Below are 17,363 nucleotides of genomic sequence, written 5' to 3'. Positions count from 1 at the left end.
CCCCAATGGGCAATCTAATATCCCTTTCCAGAAGATGGAAAAAAAAAAAAAATATATATATATATATATATATATATATATAAAGCCAAAAAATAATCAGCACTCCCAGGATTTATAAATACGGTAAGCAAAAAAATACTTTACTCCATAATCAACGTTTCAGCACCTCTTGGGTGCTTTCATCAGGACATGCTGTCCTGATGAAAGCACCCAAGAGGTGCTGAAACGTTGACTATGGCGTAAAAAGCTTTTTGTTTTTTTTGTCTATATATATATATATATATATATATACATACATACACCATATTACTATTGTGTACACAGTCCTCTGCAATTTGGAGTTTAGTAAATAAACCCATGTATTTCCTTCTATTTATTATCAATCGCTACTTGGCATTCTAGAACCATTTCAAATAAAAAGTAATTGGTAAAATGAACTGTCAAAACGGCATGCTATGTATAATTAACTCTCCCCATTCTCCAGGGTGCAAACCATAACCTAAACCCTATTGTATACGGTTTCCTGTGACAGCAGCCTGGATCCTCCTCCCCTCCTCTCTCAGACAGTCCTAGCTAGGAGGAGTCAGTGTGTGATACATCTGGTGCGGCCTGTCCGTCCCGCTATCATAGGCAAACTGAGGTCAATGGTAAGTGGTGGGACCTGCAGCAGACCCGACGCGATGTGTCACCGCGGAGGGAATAGCGTCACGTAGACCCGCAAAGAGCGCTTCACCGAGCTGGAGGTGGTGCTGCAGCCCGAGTGCAGGAAGGGGCTGATAGAAGCGGCGCACACAGGGGCGGGAGGGGAGCACCTGACCCGGCATCAGACATGGCACAACCTGTCCCAGACCTACTGGTGGAGGGGTGAGAGCACAGAGCACATTGGGGAGGGGGGGGAAAGGCCTCCTGTATTATACAGATATCCCAAGGTGACTCTTCCAGCATGTGTTTAATTTATTTTAATTTTCATTCATGTTGAATACATTTTATTCCACACATGCCACCAATTCATTATCTGTATGGATAGTATTTTATAAAATGCACATTGTGTCAGATTTATCACAGCAAAGCAGTTGCTAGTTTGGTGTAAAGTACTAAATGTTGAGGTATACTGTTGGTTTCCATGGTGATTGCTCCTTATTTAGCACTGTACAGTTAGAATAGAACTTGCTTTTGCTTTGAAAAATATGGGGCAGTATAACTGTAAGACCCTTGTAAACCGATCAGCTGACACTCTTCGCTATTTAATTCTATCCAGAGTTGGACAAAATCGATATTGCTAAATGGAATGAGGAACATCCAATCTAATGATATCTGTGAATAAAGGTTTGAACCCAAGTCAAATCTCTAAAATGCTGTATTTATTATTGGTATGCTTGTTACTGGGGACACTTTTTTTTTTCCCTAGTCGCTCACTATTCATTACCTTTTTATTTAACCTGATTTTATTTTCTCTTCTGTAAACCAGTGAAATGAAATTAAAGAAAAAAATAATAATTTTCACAGTGGAGTAGGAGACTCATGGTTATGTACTCACTACAGTGCACAGTAGAGGTTATGGTGCTTAGAGTTTCTATTTAAGATAAAGCTTGCCCTTAGTATATCTTTTTTGGTCCTTAACCACGGTTTTTCATTTTTATCTACATTGTTATGCAATTACACATAGGTTTAAAGAAACAATTATTATTATTCTTTATATAGCGCCAACATATTCCGCAATGCTTTACAATTATAGAACGGGGGATATGTAGTGAAGAACGCACTGCTCAAATGAGCTTATGATTTATGAGGTTTTGCCCAAGGACATTTACTGGCGAGGTGGTCTGACCTGGATTCCAACCCAGCTTTCTTAGTTCCTAGTTACCCTTGCTCTTCTAGGTTGAAGGAGCACTATAGTGTCAGGAATGCAAACATGTATTCCTGATACTATAGTACTAAAATAAGTTTAGGTTGGCGGCCCTAAGATTTAATGGTAAATTTACTCACCTTTTTCCAACACCGTGCGGGTCTCCTTGCAGCTGGCTCTGCCTCCTTGGCTGAGCTCAAACTTGATAATCTCAGCCTAGCTAATGCTTTCTTACAGGAAAGCATTGGGAGGCTTTGGCACATGCCCAGCAAAACGCAGCACTGCATCAATTAGGATATCCTTATAGGGATGCATTTAATCAATGCATGCAGAGCGTGGAGAGACTGAAGGTCATGACCCAGGAAGAACCTCTAGTAGCCATCTGAGGGCCTGCCACTAGAGGTGTTAATAGGCAGGCTGGACAGGCTGTGTTTACATTAAAAAGCCTGCAAGGACAGACTATAGACACCAGAGCCACTACATTAAAGGGACACTGTAGGCACTCAGACCACTTCAGCTTATTGAAGTGGTCTGGGTGCACTGTCCCATCACCTTTAACCTTGAGCATGTAATTATTGCAGATTTTTATTAAATTCTGCAACAAATACCTGCTAGGGTTAACTCCTCCTCTAGTGACTGTCTACCAGATACTAGAGGAACTTCCGAGTGCTTAAACGACTTTTGGTCGTCTAGACGACGCTGGACGTACTCACACTATACATAAGGACTTTCAGCGTCACTGGAATACCCGTAGGAAATGCTAATGCGAGTGCTGCCATTGCCATGCGCATTAGGTCCCCCCTGCCGGCTGATGTTGGCAGGGCAAAAGCGCGGGCGGAGCCTGACCCAGTGCCGAGGGAGTTTGGTGCTGTATTCAGATAAGTGACTGAAAGGTTTTAACCCCTTCAGCACCGCGGGAGGGGGTACTGTAGGCACCTATAGTGCCAGGAAAACGGCTTTGTTTTCCTGGCACTATATAATCTAGTATGTAGTTGTTCTGGTTACTATAGTGTCCCTTTGAAACAGCCAAACTGAAAACATAGATGACTTGGGGAATATTTCCATTTCAACCATTTTAGCCTAAAACCTGAAATTCCCAACAATACATTCTCTCGGAAGACGTTCACTAAACTCTGAAGTCTCGTGAATTAAAATCTGAATTGCATAATTGAGACTAATGTAGATGTGTTGAAAATGTTTTTTGATTCAAGGATCACTATAGTGTCAGGAAAACAAAGCTGGAGGCCACCAGAGGCTGGATTAACCCCAGTTTCTCTGAAACTGCTATGTTTGCATCTGAAGGGTTAAAACCTGAGGGACCTGGCACCCAGACCACTTCATTGAGCTGAAGTGATCTGGGTGACTATAGTTTCCCTTTAAATATTGCAGATCCATTTACAATTAACTACAGTTTGGTATTTAGTGAATAAATGTCTAATTTCCTAGAGCAACTCAAAAACCCTTAAAAATTTAGAAATGTATCCTCCAGGTTACCCCATAAAACCACTGACTAACAAGTAAGTACATGACAATTCACTGGCTAGTTAATAACCCTGATAGGGGCCAGTCAAATTACAGAAGTTGTAAATCTCTTAATTGCTGTGCCAGGAGTACAAGGTTACTCTGCTTTGAAATGTAGAAAAATAGAATAGGAGACACAAGATTTTATTTTTATTTTTTTTTAAGCATTTGTTAATTTGCTTCCTTCCGAAAAGTCACTGCCGGAAGTGTATGCTTCCATTTAATTTTTTTTTTTTTTTAATTGTTTTGATGCCTTTACTGTCCCTTTATATTGTGATTTGTAAACATAAAGACTCTTTCTTGTTATAACTTAAGTTAAAGATGCTCATTGTACTTAGATTTGCAGAATAACAAAAGGATTAAGGTATTTTTCTGAACTTTGTACCACGAGGCGGGGAGGGGGGATTTCCCAAAGTGTAATTGAAAATGAAGCAGTAGTTTATTCACCATTTGAGTGCTCTCATCTTTTTTTAAATGTATATATTAGGGTTATTTACTAAAGTGACAATTTAAAGTCAATTTCAAATTTAAGCCCAAAATAGCTGAATTGGAAAAAATCCATAAGTAAGACATCTCTCCACTTTCTAAAACGCACTTTGAATTCTCACTTTAGTGAATAACCTTGATAATATGTAACATTAAAAAAGCTATAAACATATTGCATTGTAAATAATATTTTAGGTGCAAAAAAACCCATTAAATTGACCTTGGTTGGTAGGATTAAATGTATTCTTTGGGAAATATATAAAAATCCGGATACAACCATACACGTAGTGACTGTTTTATTTTGTTGATGTTAAAACACCAAATTTGAAGCTATTTATTTTGGTTAACATTGTAACTTTTTGTTCTCACAGTATAATGAATGAAGGTGATTGGAATGCATTGGGTCAATTTGACATACAATGAATGTGCCACGCGTATCCATATGTATTATGTGGATATGGAAGAGACTGCTGGAAAATGTGGTGCTCGTTCTTCAGACTCCAGATAATCTTTGTGATTCTGACTGGATTAGCCGTGCTCGTATTAGTTAACAACATCCACCTAGTCGAGGTAAGTTATAATCTTAGAGTTCAACTTTGAATAATCCTATTTCTTTACTACAGCCCCCAAGGTATCATGTAATTTTCAATGTCATATTGAAATCATGGTGTGGGGGCAGGTCCTGACTGCTGTTCTGATCAGTCACACATCCAGAGTGCTCCGATGAATGAATAAAAAATAAAACTTGCCTAAATCGACGACTTGCGGCCCACAGTTGCAGCCAACGCTGGTCGGTAACCAAGTGAACCCCTCGGTGGCTGTTCTTGCTGTTCCTCTGACCAAGTTCGGCGGATCTTGTTGGGGACTGACCTGCGGCCTAGCAGGGGCCTACGCACGGACGAGGTGAGGGAATCGGCCGATCCCTCTACCTTCTGGCAACAATAAAGCTCGGGGTCTCTCACTCTCTCCCCTTCCCTCACCTCACCTACTGGTGAGGGATATCCCTGTAATCATTACCTGTGCTGCGGTGACAGCCTTCCAGCAGTACCCTCTCGACTACAGCCCTCCTGCCTCCTACACAATGGCGGACGCCACATGTGAACTCACACTACGAAATCCGAAGTCTTCAATCCTGGAAAAAAAGGTACATACTGTTTGCAGACTTTTGGTCTAGGCTCGTCCATCTCATGGGAGCTCCGGTGGAGATTCAAAAGGCACCTACCCTGCCTCAGTCAACTCAGCAAAGTGCACCTCTACCTTATGATGGAGGTACCTGCAAGATGGCTCCTAACTTGACTACACCAAATCGACGTTCGCCACGGAAACCGCACTACCAGCAAAGGAGGCAAGTTGTGGACTGACGTCCTGCCCGCCGCTGTCGTGGAGTGCCGAGTCCCACTATACACAGAGCGTCAGTACTAAGCTACATGAAGAGACCACTACAGTCACCTCTGAGCTGCCCCTCATGAGCCCTGTGGCTGGGTATCTCCTCACCAAGTGAGCGTGTAGCCCCCTGGCGAGTTACTTCCATGCTGGACAGTGATGTATACTCTGTGGGTATAGGCTAAAAGGGGTTAATTCAGTGGGCATGTATTCCTGAGGTCCTGTCTCTACATTCTAAACCCCATGGGACATTTTCACTGTAGGCAGACACATATGCTTCTGATACTCACCTCTTGCATGTTTTCAGTTATATTTTAGTTTTATTTCCATGTACAAGCTTATACCATGTTATATAATTCCTTCTTTGAGTTTAAGCAGCTTACTTCTTCTTGCAACCTATAATTTAAAAATAGTGCAGTAATCTTGACATGCATTGCTAAACCTCTCTAACACTCCACACTGTTGAAATATGACATGTCTATGCAGTGGTGTACACACGATCCATGGGGCCCCGGTGCGAAAATCGATCCGTGGGCCCCCCTCGGCACTTACTCTGCGCGGGCCGGGGCCGCTACACATGGCGGCGGGCACGCAGTGTGCACGATACACATACACTTAAAGGATCACTATAGGCACTCAGATTACTTCAACTCAATGAAGTGGTCTGGGTGCCAGGTCCCTCTAGTTTTAACTTTGCAACCGAAAACATAGAAGTTTCCAAGAAACTGCTATGTTTAACTGAGGGTTAATCCAGCCTCTAGTAGCTGTCTCACTGACAGCCGCTAGAGATGCTTCCGCTATTCCTCTGGACGTCCATAGGAAAGCATTGAGTAATGCTTTCCTATGGGCGGTTTGAATACGTGCACGGCTCTTGCTGCGCATACGCATTTGGAGCTGAGAGGCGGATCAGGGCGGAGATCCCAAGCGCCAAGGGAGCCTGGCGCTGGAGAAAGGTAAGTTCTAAAGGGGTTTTAATCACACACACACACTCTCACGAACAGACGCATACACACTAACAGACACACAAATTTACTGATAGACACACATACACACTTACTTACAAAACATACTCTCACTCACTAACAGACACACACTGTAACACACACACACACTGACACACAAACTAACACACTCAGTAACACACTTACTGACACTCACTAACAGACACACAGTAACACACTTACTGACACTCACTAACAGACACACAGTAACACACTCATTAACAGACACCCACACAGTAACACTCACTGACACACACACAGTAACACACTCACTGACACACACATACACACTCATATTTTTTATTTAATCCCCAGCCTTCTTACCTTTGGGAGTGCTGAGGGGATTCCCTGGGGTCCAGTGGGGCTGCCCGGCGGCCGGTCCTGCAGGCGGCAAGAGAGCATTCTCTCCTGAGCGCTCTCTGCCCAGCTCCCTCGCGCATCGCTTATTGATGCAGGAGGCCCGGGCCGGTCGCATCCGCGACCCCTGCGACCCTGGTATGTACGCCAATGTGTCTATGCATATCTGTGATGTTGAAAACGCACTACAAAAATAAGAAGACAAAAAAAAAGGAATCATTGTGTTACTTGTGGTAAAATTTGAGTTTGTTTTGAGTGTGATTTACTCACTAAACAGTAATTTTTGGTGAAGTACCAAAATCTGTAAAACCTGGTGTTAGTTGTTGGGGAGCTTATACTTTACAGTTTTTTAAATGGACATAGGTATCTAAAATCTTAATTTCTTATATTTCTTTCCAATTTCTGTTCATATTTTTGTAGTGTGGGTATCACTTCAAAGTATAGGGGTATATGCATTCCCTAACTTCATATGTCCACAGTTATTTATTATAAATATAATTATCATAAAGCTTTTGGGCAGTGTGAGGTTAGTAGACAATTATATCGAAGCGCCAAAGCCATTTGGTATTAATGAAGTGGTGTGGTTGTGTAGACCATGCCCCTTTTTCTTGAAATGTGTAAAGCATTGTTTTCAGGCAAACCGCAATGTTTAAATTTGCCCATAAACATGCCTCTAGTTAGCCATTTACTGTAATATGTTACAAGGCAACCATGACCTTTATCAAGCCATAACATCACAATAAACCGTGTTTTTTTGTTTTTGTTTTTTGTTTTTAAATTCTTTATTTTAGAAGTGCAGGTTTATACATCATTGCAGGCAGTGCCACAACAGCAGCTGCGTTGCACAACATAACATATTATAACATTAGAGTGGCATACATTGGCACAATTTTATTGTTATTTTGTGATATCGTTATTAGCAGGTTAATCCACTATGGTGTTCAGGAATGAGAGTGCTCTAGCTGGGATGTTCAATGGATATCGAAATCCTATGTGTGGACGGTCGTGTGTGTTTGTGGATGAGGGTTTAATATAATGAAAGATTTTGGTAAGGAGTCAGAGAGTAGTGGAGACTGAACTCACGATCCCTGTGGAATGTATGGTGAGGTATGGTTAGTAGCTAGGGGGTATCGCGGGTCTCGATCCTCTTGCGGTGTATGAAAGTATACTTGCGTGTCTGTTGAGTGGCAAGAGGTTGGCACTCACTTCAATTATATATTAGTGCTGCTAGACAGAAGTAGGTGAGTGGGGGGGTGATAGAGGGAGTGTACTCCCTATGCCAGCATGCATCTGAAGGTAAGGGATGCGTCCCTAGGGGTATGGTATTTGCGTCAGTGTGTAAGGTAAACATCAAAAAACATAAAGCAAAAAGAGAGAAAGCAGTGTAAGCCATATAGCAGGCAACAACATATATATAAGTATAAGGTATAGTCACTGGTTTCAGTCCGTGGCCGTTCAGGGCACAGCAGTTGTGGCAGGATCATCCCGCAGAGCAGCAGGAACAAACGGGTGGACCCTCTCGGGGTCCCAGGTGCTCGGCCGCGTAACCGGAGCGGAGGTCTGTGATCCCTATGGAGTGGTTGGAAGCCCAAGGGTCCGCAGAGCGCTGGGTATTTCTTCCGCCTCCAGTACTTTTAGTGTCCCGGATTCTTGGGCGATCAGAAGGCTCCTTGGTGTTCCCCACCTGTAAGGCACCTGGAATTTTGTGAGCATTGTCGTTAGTGGTTTCAGGGATCTCCTCCACTCTAAGGTTGCTTTAGAGAGGTCCGGGACGAAAGTCAGTTGGTGTTCCTCAAAAGAGTAGGGCGATTTGTTACGAGTGGCTGCCATGAACGCCTGTTTGTCAGGGCTGTTTCTAAAGCGGCTTATGACATCCCTTTACCCTTCTGTGGCACTTGCAGGTGGCGCTGGGAGTCTGTAGCTGCCATATAAGTGCATTGTTTTGGCTTGTTTGGCTGAAAATAGTTGGGTCAGGAGCCTCCGGATTAGGTGAGGCAGTTCCGCTGTGGTGACTGTATCAGGTAGGGCGCGGATCTTTATATTCTTCCACTGCCTCCTGTCTTCTGCTGCGGCCATGCAGTGTTGAATCTTAGCTTGTTCGCCCTGTAGTTACCTCCGTTGGCCTGCTGTAGTTACCTCCGTGTTATGGAGGCGGGCTGAGACCCCTCTAATTTCATCCCGAAATGTGGAGATGTCTGTGGCAATGTTACGACGTAGTTCGTCTAGGAGGGCCTTTAGGGTGTTCTCTGTCACCGGTTCCCCAGGTCGTCGATCAGACCGTTTGTCAGGTCTTTTACTGTGTGCCGGTGCCTCCAGGTCTCTCAAATCGTGAGGGAAGTTTCGCTGGATGAGCATGACGGCCCATCTGGTAGAGGCGCCATGTCAGCCTCACTGAGCCCTGGGGCCTCCAAAGGAGATCAGCGGTTGTCAGGGGTTTATCTGCCCGATATTTTTTCGACTTGCGCCCCATCGTGGTTACAAGCTGTAGTCCGTCTGTGGTCAAGATTTTCAGGGCAAAACTAGGTTTTTTGTCTCTTTTGGCTGTTTGTGAAGACGGAGCTCCCGCAGGACGCGTCTGTTCGCTTAGGCAGCTGTCTCCGCCCCCCAATAAACCGTGTTTTTAATAAAAGAATCATCAATTGGTGTTATGCATAATTGCTAAAAAAACACAAAAACAAAAAACAAAACAAAGCAAAACCGTAATAGTCCTAAGAAACACTTTAACATTAAAAAAAGATATATGCACTTTTAATGTAAGTGTTCCTTCAAAGGGTTGAAGATCACTTACACAGCCACTAGATGTGCTTCCTGTTGCTCTGCATTAAGACACCGAGCTCCATACAGATACATTGAGCCAATGAATCTCCATAAAGAGATGCTGATTGGCACAGTGCATCTATTGTCGCGCATGTGCGCTATCCTCTTAGTGCTTCCATAAAGTTAAAATGATCAGTTATGACAAATAATGTAAATGAAGGTCCATGGACAGACACACACTAAGTAAAACTCCTAATTTTACTATTTCTAGCGGGGCCATAAATCTAAGTAGTATAATACTCGAACGTTAGGCATACATGTTGTATTCCTTTAAGGTTAACAAAATCACAAAACACTTTGAGTACAGAATATAATATTAAATAAGTCCCGATTTCAAAGACATACCTTTTAATTTCTATTTCTTTTCCAGCATCTGAATCATGAAATGGACTTTGATTTAAAGCAGACGGAGAAAAATATTGATACAAACGGGCCATTCTCAGTGGGGACCAAAGGAACATATTGTGATTATCAGCATCAAGCTTTGTCTAGAGCAGAGCATGCAGAACAAGAATTGTTACTTAACTCTCTGAAGTGGCTGGGACCACCACACAATGAGATAACGTTTTTAAGCAGTACTGACGCTACTCATAGTCGTTTTGTCATTTTACACTCCCAGTCATTGTTTAAAGTAGGCGATGTAATGGAGGTACTGGTCAGAATGCAGGATTTTGAAGGAAATCCGAAACATTATGGAGGCGATTACTTGCAGGCAAGGATTCACTCGCCTTTGTTGAAAGCTGGAGCAGTAGGGAAAGTAGTGGACCATCAGAACGGATTCTATTCTGTCTACTTTACTTTGCTCTGGCCTGGAAAGATCACTGTGTCAGTAACTTTGGTGCATCCAAGTGAAGGGATCCAGGTTCTTAAGCGTTTACGGGAAGAGAAGCCTGACCGTGTGTACTTTAAGAGTTTGTTCCGATCTGGCGAAACTGCAGAGACTAAAATGTGCAATATTTGTTTGCCTAGAAAACTGCCTGTATGCAATTACACAGACCTAAAAACTGGCGAGCCCTGGTTTTGTTACAAGCCCAAGAAATTGTCTTGCTCTAATAGGATCAATCATGCAAAAGGAGGGTACTCGAAGAATCTTTTGACCTATGATGAACAGCTTTTCTTTCAAAGGTATTTCATATATGTCCTCTAGTAGATTATTAGCAATTATTGCTTTTCTTCTAGATAGAGAATTGTTTGCCTACAGCACCTTTGTATCTCTTCCCAATTTATGATTAACAAGATCTGTATACACAACCTGCAGTTTAGTTTCCAAGTCTTATTGTTTTGTTGGGTATTAGTTGGCCCTCTGAGATTTAACTACCAAACTTGTATATAAAATTCAGTACCTTATGGTAACTGCAGTAGTCGATCCAATTTGTTTTGTTGTTCAAGACAAAGTAAAGCATGTTTAAATTTATTAAGTAACTCTGCTGGCACCTTAAACTAATTTTAAGTGTTTTATGGTGCCTGGAGTTCATGGACACATGGTCCTGTGTCACTACTAAAAGTGTATCAGAATACAACAAATCACCTATACTAACACAACCAGTGCTCGGTGAATAAAACCATAAGAAATTAACTTGGCTTTTTACAAAACAGCTTCCCTTGGTAACCTCCCCAGCTGGTTACCACGGTAGTAGAAATATGTATATAAGGAAGAAAGGGATACAACTGTATATCTAAAAAGAATATATCAATAGAAACATAGTGTGATATTGCAATATAAAGTCAATTGACACGCTTGTTATAGATTGCACTCACAACATGGAAGCTTTAAGATCTCCTTAAGGGTACCTCCTCCGTGTGAAGGGGGGCTAAGTCGACCTCCTCACTATCACTGGTGTTCTCAATTCAGGAGCGGAGAAAAGTCAGGAATCCAGGTAAATAAAAATCATTTTTATTATACCAAAAAGAACATAGTGATCATTAATATGAATTAAAAAAATCATAGAGCCCAGGTCCTATGCGTTTCGTTCATGTATGAACTTCCTCAGGGATCTCCAATGATAAAACAAATACCATACAGTAAAATTTCGGTATACAATAAAAAACTGCCTGAATTCCTCCCTGCCCCGAGTCCCATTATAAAGGAAAAGTCCTTCCTGTTCATTGATGGTTGAGTGGGCGTCCTTCCTGTTCCCTCAATTGTTTAATCAATGTTTGCCAATCACAACTCCTTCCTTCGTACACACTTTCCTCCCCAGCTGTAAGTCCTAATGTTACTTCATACATGCTGTTGCTTGTTCTCATGCGTTCCAGTAGCGACACTTCCACTTTTGCGTTCCACCAACGTTAGATCTGCATTCCATTGACGTCAATGTTTGTACTTGGATTGCGGATATCGTATGTGTTCAAAGTTCCATTAGGATTAAATCCATTATCTGCTGGGAAAAATGGTATTAGACTCCAATTTCAAAATTGAAATCTCAACTTATTTCGGAGCCACAACCCAAATTTTGAATTTTTGCAGTGCAGGTAGTTACAAACAATCCTGTGGTGCCACGGCAACTTCAACAGACCTATAGCATCATACATACATACATACATACATACATACATACATACATATTGGTACAGAAGCATGGCATGTAGATACATTGCACTATTTTTTTTAAGAAAAAGGTATAACAAGATGAAGTAGGTTAAGGTAGAGTTGAGTAGGCTATTGTAAAATCACGAGGAGAGGAACACGTAGGTGTCGCTAGTTATAGCTTAGGGTTGTAGAGCGAAGTTACTCGTGACATTATACAAGTTTTAGACACAGAGGTTGTAAGTGTATACTGTGGGAAAGACTCTATAAAAAAGTATGTCATGTATTACCTTTCTCCCACAGAGTGGAATGAGCGGACATCTTACATGCTTATGTTAACATAGCCCAGGTTTGTGATGTCCGTACATATAGCTAACAAAACCTACGTGTAACTAGACTCCACAGATGCTTATTATATGCCTACTAAAGTAAGTAGAGAGACATCCATAATATAAGGCATGCTGATGGTGTTAAGAAGGGGAAAACACTAATGCAAAACAATATGTGTAACGACTGGTGATCTAACTTTGCGGGTATACTGCCCCATCTTCAGCTGGACTAGGTAGATGAGTCCGTTGTAGTTCATGAGGGACTTACCAAGCAGGCCCGTCGAGGGTATAGAGTGAACAGTCATCCAACACCCCTATGAGGGTCATGTCTGAGGTGTGTGCTCAGGTCACTTTGGGGAGAGGTGCAGCATTGTGAAGGCACGGTGCCTCTCCAGCCCTGGAGTTGTGTGACAGCCGGTACCCTCTTGCCATGAACCTGGAAACCTTTGAAGTCAGGGGTCTTCACTTTCGGGATAGTACAGTGGGCACTGCATGCCATCAGAGCGTTTCTTTGGTTGCGCCTTGTAGTTCTCCGTTTGTGTGGCTGGTACTGTCGGTACAGAGTCGTTTTAGCTCTCACCCTCGGTGGGCAGCGTGTATAGGTTGCAGACGCTCGAGTCCACTTTGAGACTTTGAGAGGCTTCCCAGGCCTCCCCTTGCCGCATTCCTGTTCTCCATTAGGCAAGACATGTTTTTTTTTTTTTTATCTTTTCATTTTATTTTGCTGGGATTATAACATACAGAAATATAAAGAGTCAGATATTGGTACTCGCAGGCCCCATTTACAGTGATGGCATTGGTAGAAAACATAGGTTATACACAGTGTCATATACATATACTTTGGTATAATGTGAGATCATTGGAGTCACATAACCAACAGGTCGCATTCCTATGTGACCACATCTAACATGGCGTAGACAACCGTATCAACAGAGTGTAAGGCATCTAATCATGCAACATCAGGGGTAGGCAAGAAATGTTCAGCCATTGCTGGCCTTGTGCGTTCCAGCAACGTAGCCCAAAATATTTCGAAAATAGCTTTGAGTGTTCATGGCTGTATGATGGAGGCCTGGTGAGTCTGACCAAAGCATCTGTAAGCCATGTGTAACAGGGCCTCATGCGTCTGCCACGTTGGCGACCTCTGCTCCCATCCAGCTTGGGAGTAATGCAGGACCCACTGAGAGGAACGAAGCTGTGGCAGCTCAGACCAGCTCGGACCAGGATACCCCCCACCAGTTCAAATGAGGGATGAGGGGAGAGCGGGGGCCAGGTAAGTCGCGTTTGCACGTGTCTTAGTTCAGTGGGAAGAAATCAGCCACTTTCCCCACATAGTCTCTTGTAGGCTGCAACCTGCTGCCGCGACTCCTGGCTTCCCAAGGCGTCTGTTCAAGTATCAAAAGTTCCGTGTAGGAGTCCCTAGGGCTCCTTAGAGTGAGTTTTCCAGCACTTTAGCCTGAGAAATCCCTGGGTATACTGCTCCGACAGGAGGAGCTCATGCGAGACATGTCTTGCCAGCTTGCTTGCCAGGCTCCGCCCCAGTGTGATATATTCTTAAATGTCATAATTCATATAAACTGCTTAACAAGTAATAGTTTCATATGTAAACAACAAAAGGTGTGGAAAATGGCGCTTTTAGTAAGGGATTTTGTGATGATCGTAGGTTTCAGCTGCTGTGAACACTCTGTGGGTATTCCCAATATCCCACCATAAAACAACACCAAAAACGAAATCTCTTGGGATCCGGTTAGTGTTTCCACTTTCCGGGTCTCAGATTAGAGTGCAGCGCTTAGTGAATAATATGGATAACTCACCCCAAATTGGTTAGCTTGCGGGGGTATACATGAAATATAAAAGAAAACAAAATACAAAATAATAGTGCAATATTGTATGTATATAGTGATTGATATTAAGTGTGAGTATAATATTACTCACATTCTTTAGAGCCTTTTTAGTTTTTAGGCTCTAAACTTCCAGGCCTCCGTGTCTTTAAGGTAGACAGCTTAACCCCTCCTTTTCCTTCCGTTCTTTTTGTCTTGCCACCATACGGATATAAGAGAAAAGAGAGACCGGATTCTGGGTGTAGTATTTTCAAGGAAAATTTCCTATAGGTAAATTGTAATGAAAGCGAAAATTGCTCACCTTATTTAGAGCCTATTTGTCCTCGGCTCTAAGTTTGTACGCTTGGTGTCAAATTGGGGTGACACTTCCCCCTTTGTACCGGACAAAATGCAGGATGCAGCAGTCAAATATAAATAATTTATTAGCTAAGGTAAAAAAGTATATATATAAAATTAATACAATGCTAGAAAATAAAAAAGTAGTCCATATAGGTATAAGGTGCAGTAGTAGCTCCGTTCTCCTCTGCCAAGACGCGTTTCGCTGTACAACAGCTTCCAACTGAGGGGGAAGTGTCACCCCAATTTGACACCAAGCGTACAAACTTAGAGCCGAGGACAAATAGGCTCTAAATAAGGTGAGCAATTTTCGCTTTCATTACAATTTACCTATAGGAAATTTTCCTTGAAAATACTACACCCAGAATCTGGTCTCTCTTTTCTCTTATATCCGTGTGGTGGCAAGACAAAAAGAACGGAAGGAAAAAAGAGGGGTTAAGCTGTCTACCTTAAAGACACGGAGGCCTGGAAGTTTAGAGCCTAAAAACTAAAAAGGCTCTAAAGAATGTGAGTAATATTATACTCACACTTAATATCAATCACTATATACATACAATATTGCACTATTATTTTGTATTTTGTTTTCTTTTATATTTCATGTATACCCCCGCAAGCTAACCAATTTGGGGTGAGTTATCCATATTATTCACTAAGCGCTGCACTCTAATCTGAGACCCGGAAAGTGGAAACACTAACCGGATCCCAAGAGATTTCGTTTTTTGGAATAGTTTCATATACCTGTTTCTAAACTTAAACAAGATTTTAAAAATGAATACATAGATGAAAAATTATACTATCTATCTATCTATCTATCTATCTATCTATCTATATAAAATAAAATGTCACTCTATCAAATAGGGGAAAAGATATTCTAACTAAATGTTTCTTTAAGCCGACAGATGGTAATAGCTATGTCCATCGGACTAGCTGTCACCAACGGCCATGGCTGGAGGGCTTAACTAAAAGCCAACTAACGAGGGTCAGACACAATTGTTCCGCCGTTCAAGACTTCAAGACTAGTATCGATTAGAGAGGATAGACAGACACTGCTAGCAGGAAACCTGCTGGAGTTTTGATCAAGATTGTGCAGCACGTTTGAAGATAACTTTTGAGCTTCGGTTAACGTTACTAGTGTGTTCCTAGGGGCAGGTGTATTAAAGAAGGCAGTAAGCTTTCATGTGAGGCTAGGATAGAGTACATCTAGGTGTAGTATATATGCGTTAGAGGGGGGGGCATGCTCGCAGGTGTGTCCAGCATGTGAGACTCTCTAGTGCAGACTGTATGGTGCGACCTATGTGTTGGGTATATATGATTACCTGCTGTGGGTATGTTTGCGGTCTGACTGATTGTGGGTTTTACCCCTGTGTCGCTACCCTGTTTATGCAGGCAACGTAGTGAGACAGAAAAATAAAAATAAAAGTACAGAGTTAACAATGATGATTGTCTACAACCTGACAGGTTATAAGGCGGTACCAGTCCTTGGGTATATGCACGGTACCATGCTCGGGGACATGTGGCACTGTCCGCCAGTGCCCCGGCTTTGTGTGTCCGTGTGGCTCCTGGGATCTTATGAATGTGTCCGGTTATGTTCCTGCAGAAACCCTGAGTGTGGGTCGGGGCTCACCCCCCTGTGTACTCCAGGCTGCGTTTTGGGCCTCGGTCGATGCGCACCTGTTCCGCTGCCTCCATAGGGGACCCGTGCTTGTTAGTGTGCTGTAAAGCCCTCAGTCCACTTCGCAAGGAGCGCCTTTCATTCTCATGATGGAATCTGTTTGAGTCCCTGCTGGGTCAGAGTCCTGTACCGGTTCACCTAGATGCTGTTTCTGTCTGGGGTCGTGGTGTCACTGTTTCCAGGGACCGCCTATCTTCGGCCTGAGGCCTTGATGGGTGCTTGTGCCTGGTCGCCATTGATCCCATCAGCTGGATCGTGGGCCCAGGGTTCCGATGGATCTCAATCCTCTCCCTGGGGGTATGGCAGGCTGTGGAGGAGTCCTCCCAGTGGGCACCCAGCTCATATGAAGGGCGAGCAGTCCCGTCGGCAGCCCATGCCACGGGGGTGGTGCGTCGTGATGGGTTACTGGCACCATGGGCCCGGCGTGTCTCCGGACTTAGTGGCTGCTGTGTGGGGATGGGTTGCTGGTGCTAGTCGCTTTTAAGGTCAAGCCCGATGGTGTCCATAGTCTGCTTTCAGGCTCCGTAGCTCGGCTCCCACGCACATGGCCCCCGCCATCTTAGATCTAGGCCCTAAGCCTGTCTGTTGGTGCGGCGGTGTTTCTTTGCGTGGCTGTGAGGCCGCTTGGTGGGGACTGGGATCACCCCCCCGGTCCAGAGGAGGGGGGGGGATCAGGACCGGGTCCGCCGATTTTCCTCGGGTTTGCGGGCTCCGTTGGGCAGGATAGTGGAGTGGTGGCCGTCCACTCCACTCATCGCCATGTAAGGTCTCGCCTGATGCCACAGGGACCCCACATCTGAGGGACTAACACACTGGAGCAAGGCTCTCCTCAGCTCCGGTAGCCCGTGGATATTGAGGGTCGCAGTTGGTGGTCATTTGTCCCCTCCAAAGGCACAACTTTAAGGCTTAGCAGGACATATTTGGCAGGAGCTGATCTGTCCTGCGACCGCTCAGCTCGGCGGTCCGGCCCCGCCCCTTAATTTCACTTGATTTTTTTTATTTTATTTTTATATTTTCGTTTCTCCTTTAATTATTTTTGATTTAACCCTTTAAGTCCGGAGAGCGTACTATTACGTCCTTTTAAAAGCGGCTCTAAACGCCGCAGGACGTAATAGTACGCCCTCCGGTTTTTAGTAACTTACCCGGTCGCCGGTGATCGTGGTTGGGGGGACTCCCAGGGAGCCCCCCGCGGCACGTCTGCTCTCTTCAGCCCCCCCCGGGCCATGTGAGAGTGAGGTCCTTGCGAGGAC

The 17,363-nt window shown here is 43.6% G+C and overlaps 1 protein-coding gene across 2 annotated transcripts in view; it reads left to right on the top strand.

The window, feature by feature from the left end:
• The first annotated feature begins 548 nt into the window (after positions 1-548).
• Positions 549-17,363, top strand: part of NXPE3 (neurexophilin and PC-esterase domain family member 3) — a 47,107-nt gene continuing 30,292 nt past the window's right edge. The window contains exons 1-3 of one of the 2 annotated variants that reach the window (XM_063457614.1): positions 549-864; positions 4,225-4,423; positions 9,782-10,536. In XM_063457614.1, the coding sequence (XP_063313684.1) occupies positions 4,277-4,423; positions 9,782-10,536 (902 nt within the window). In that variant the 5' untranslated portion in view covers positions 549-864; positions 4,225-4,276. Of the gene's footprint in view, positions 930-4,224; positions 4,424-9,781; positions 10,537-17,363 lie in introns of both variants that reach the window. The other variant, XM_063457605.1, reaches the window with a different exon arrangement.

Source organism: Pelobates fuscus, chromosome 1 (genome assembly GCF_036172605.1).
Source record: "Pelobates fuscus isolate aPelFus1 chromosome 1, aPelFus1.pri, whole genome shotgun sequence".
NCBI lineage: Eukaryota > Metazoa > Chordata > Amphibia > Anura > Pelobatidae > Pelobates > Pelobates fuscus.
This window is presented reverse-complemented; position numbering and strand designations above follow the sequence as displayed.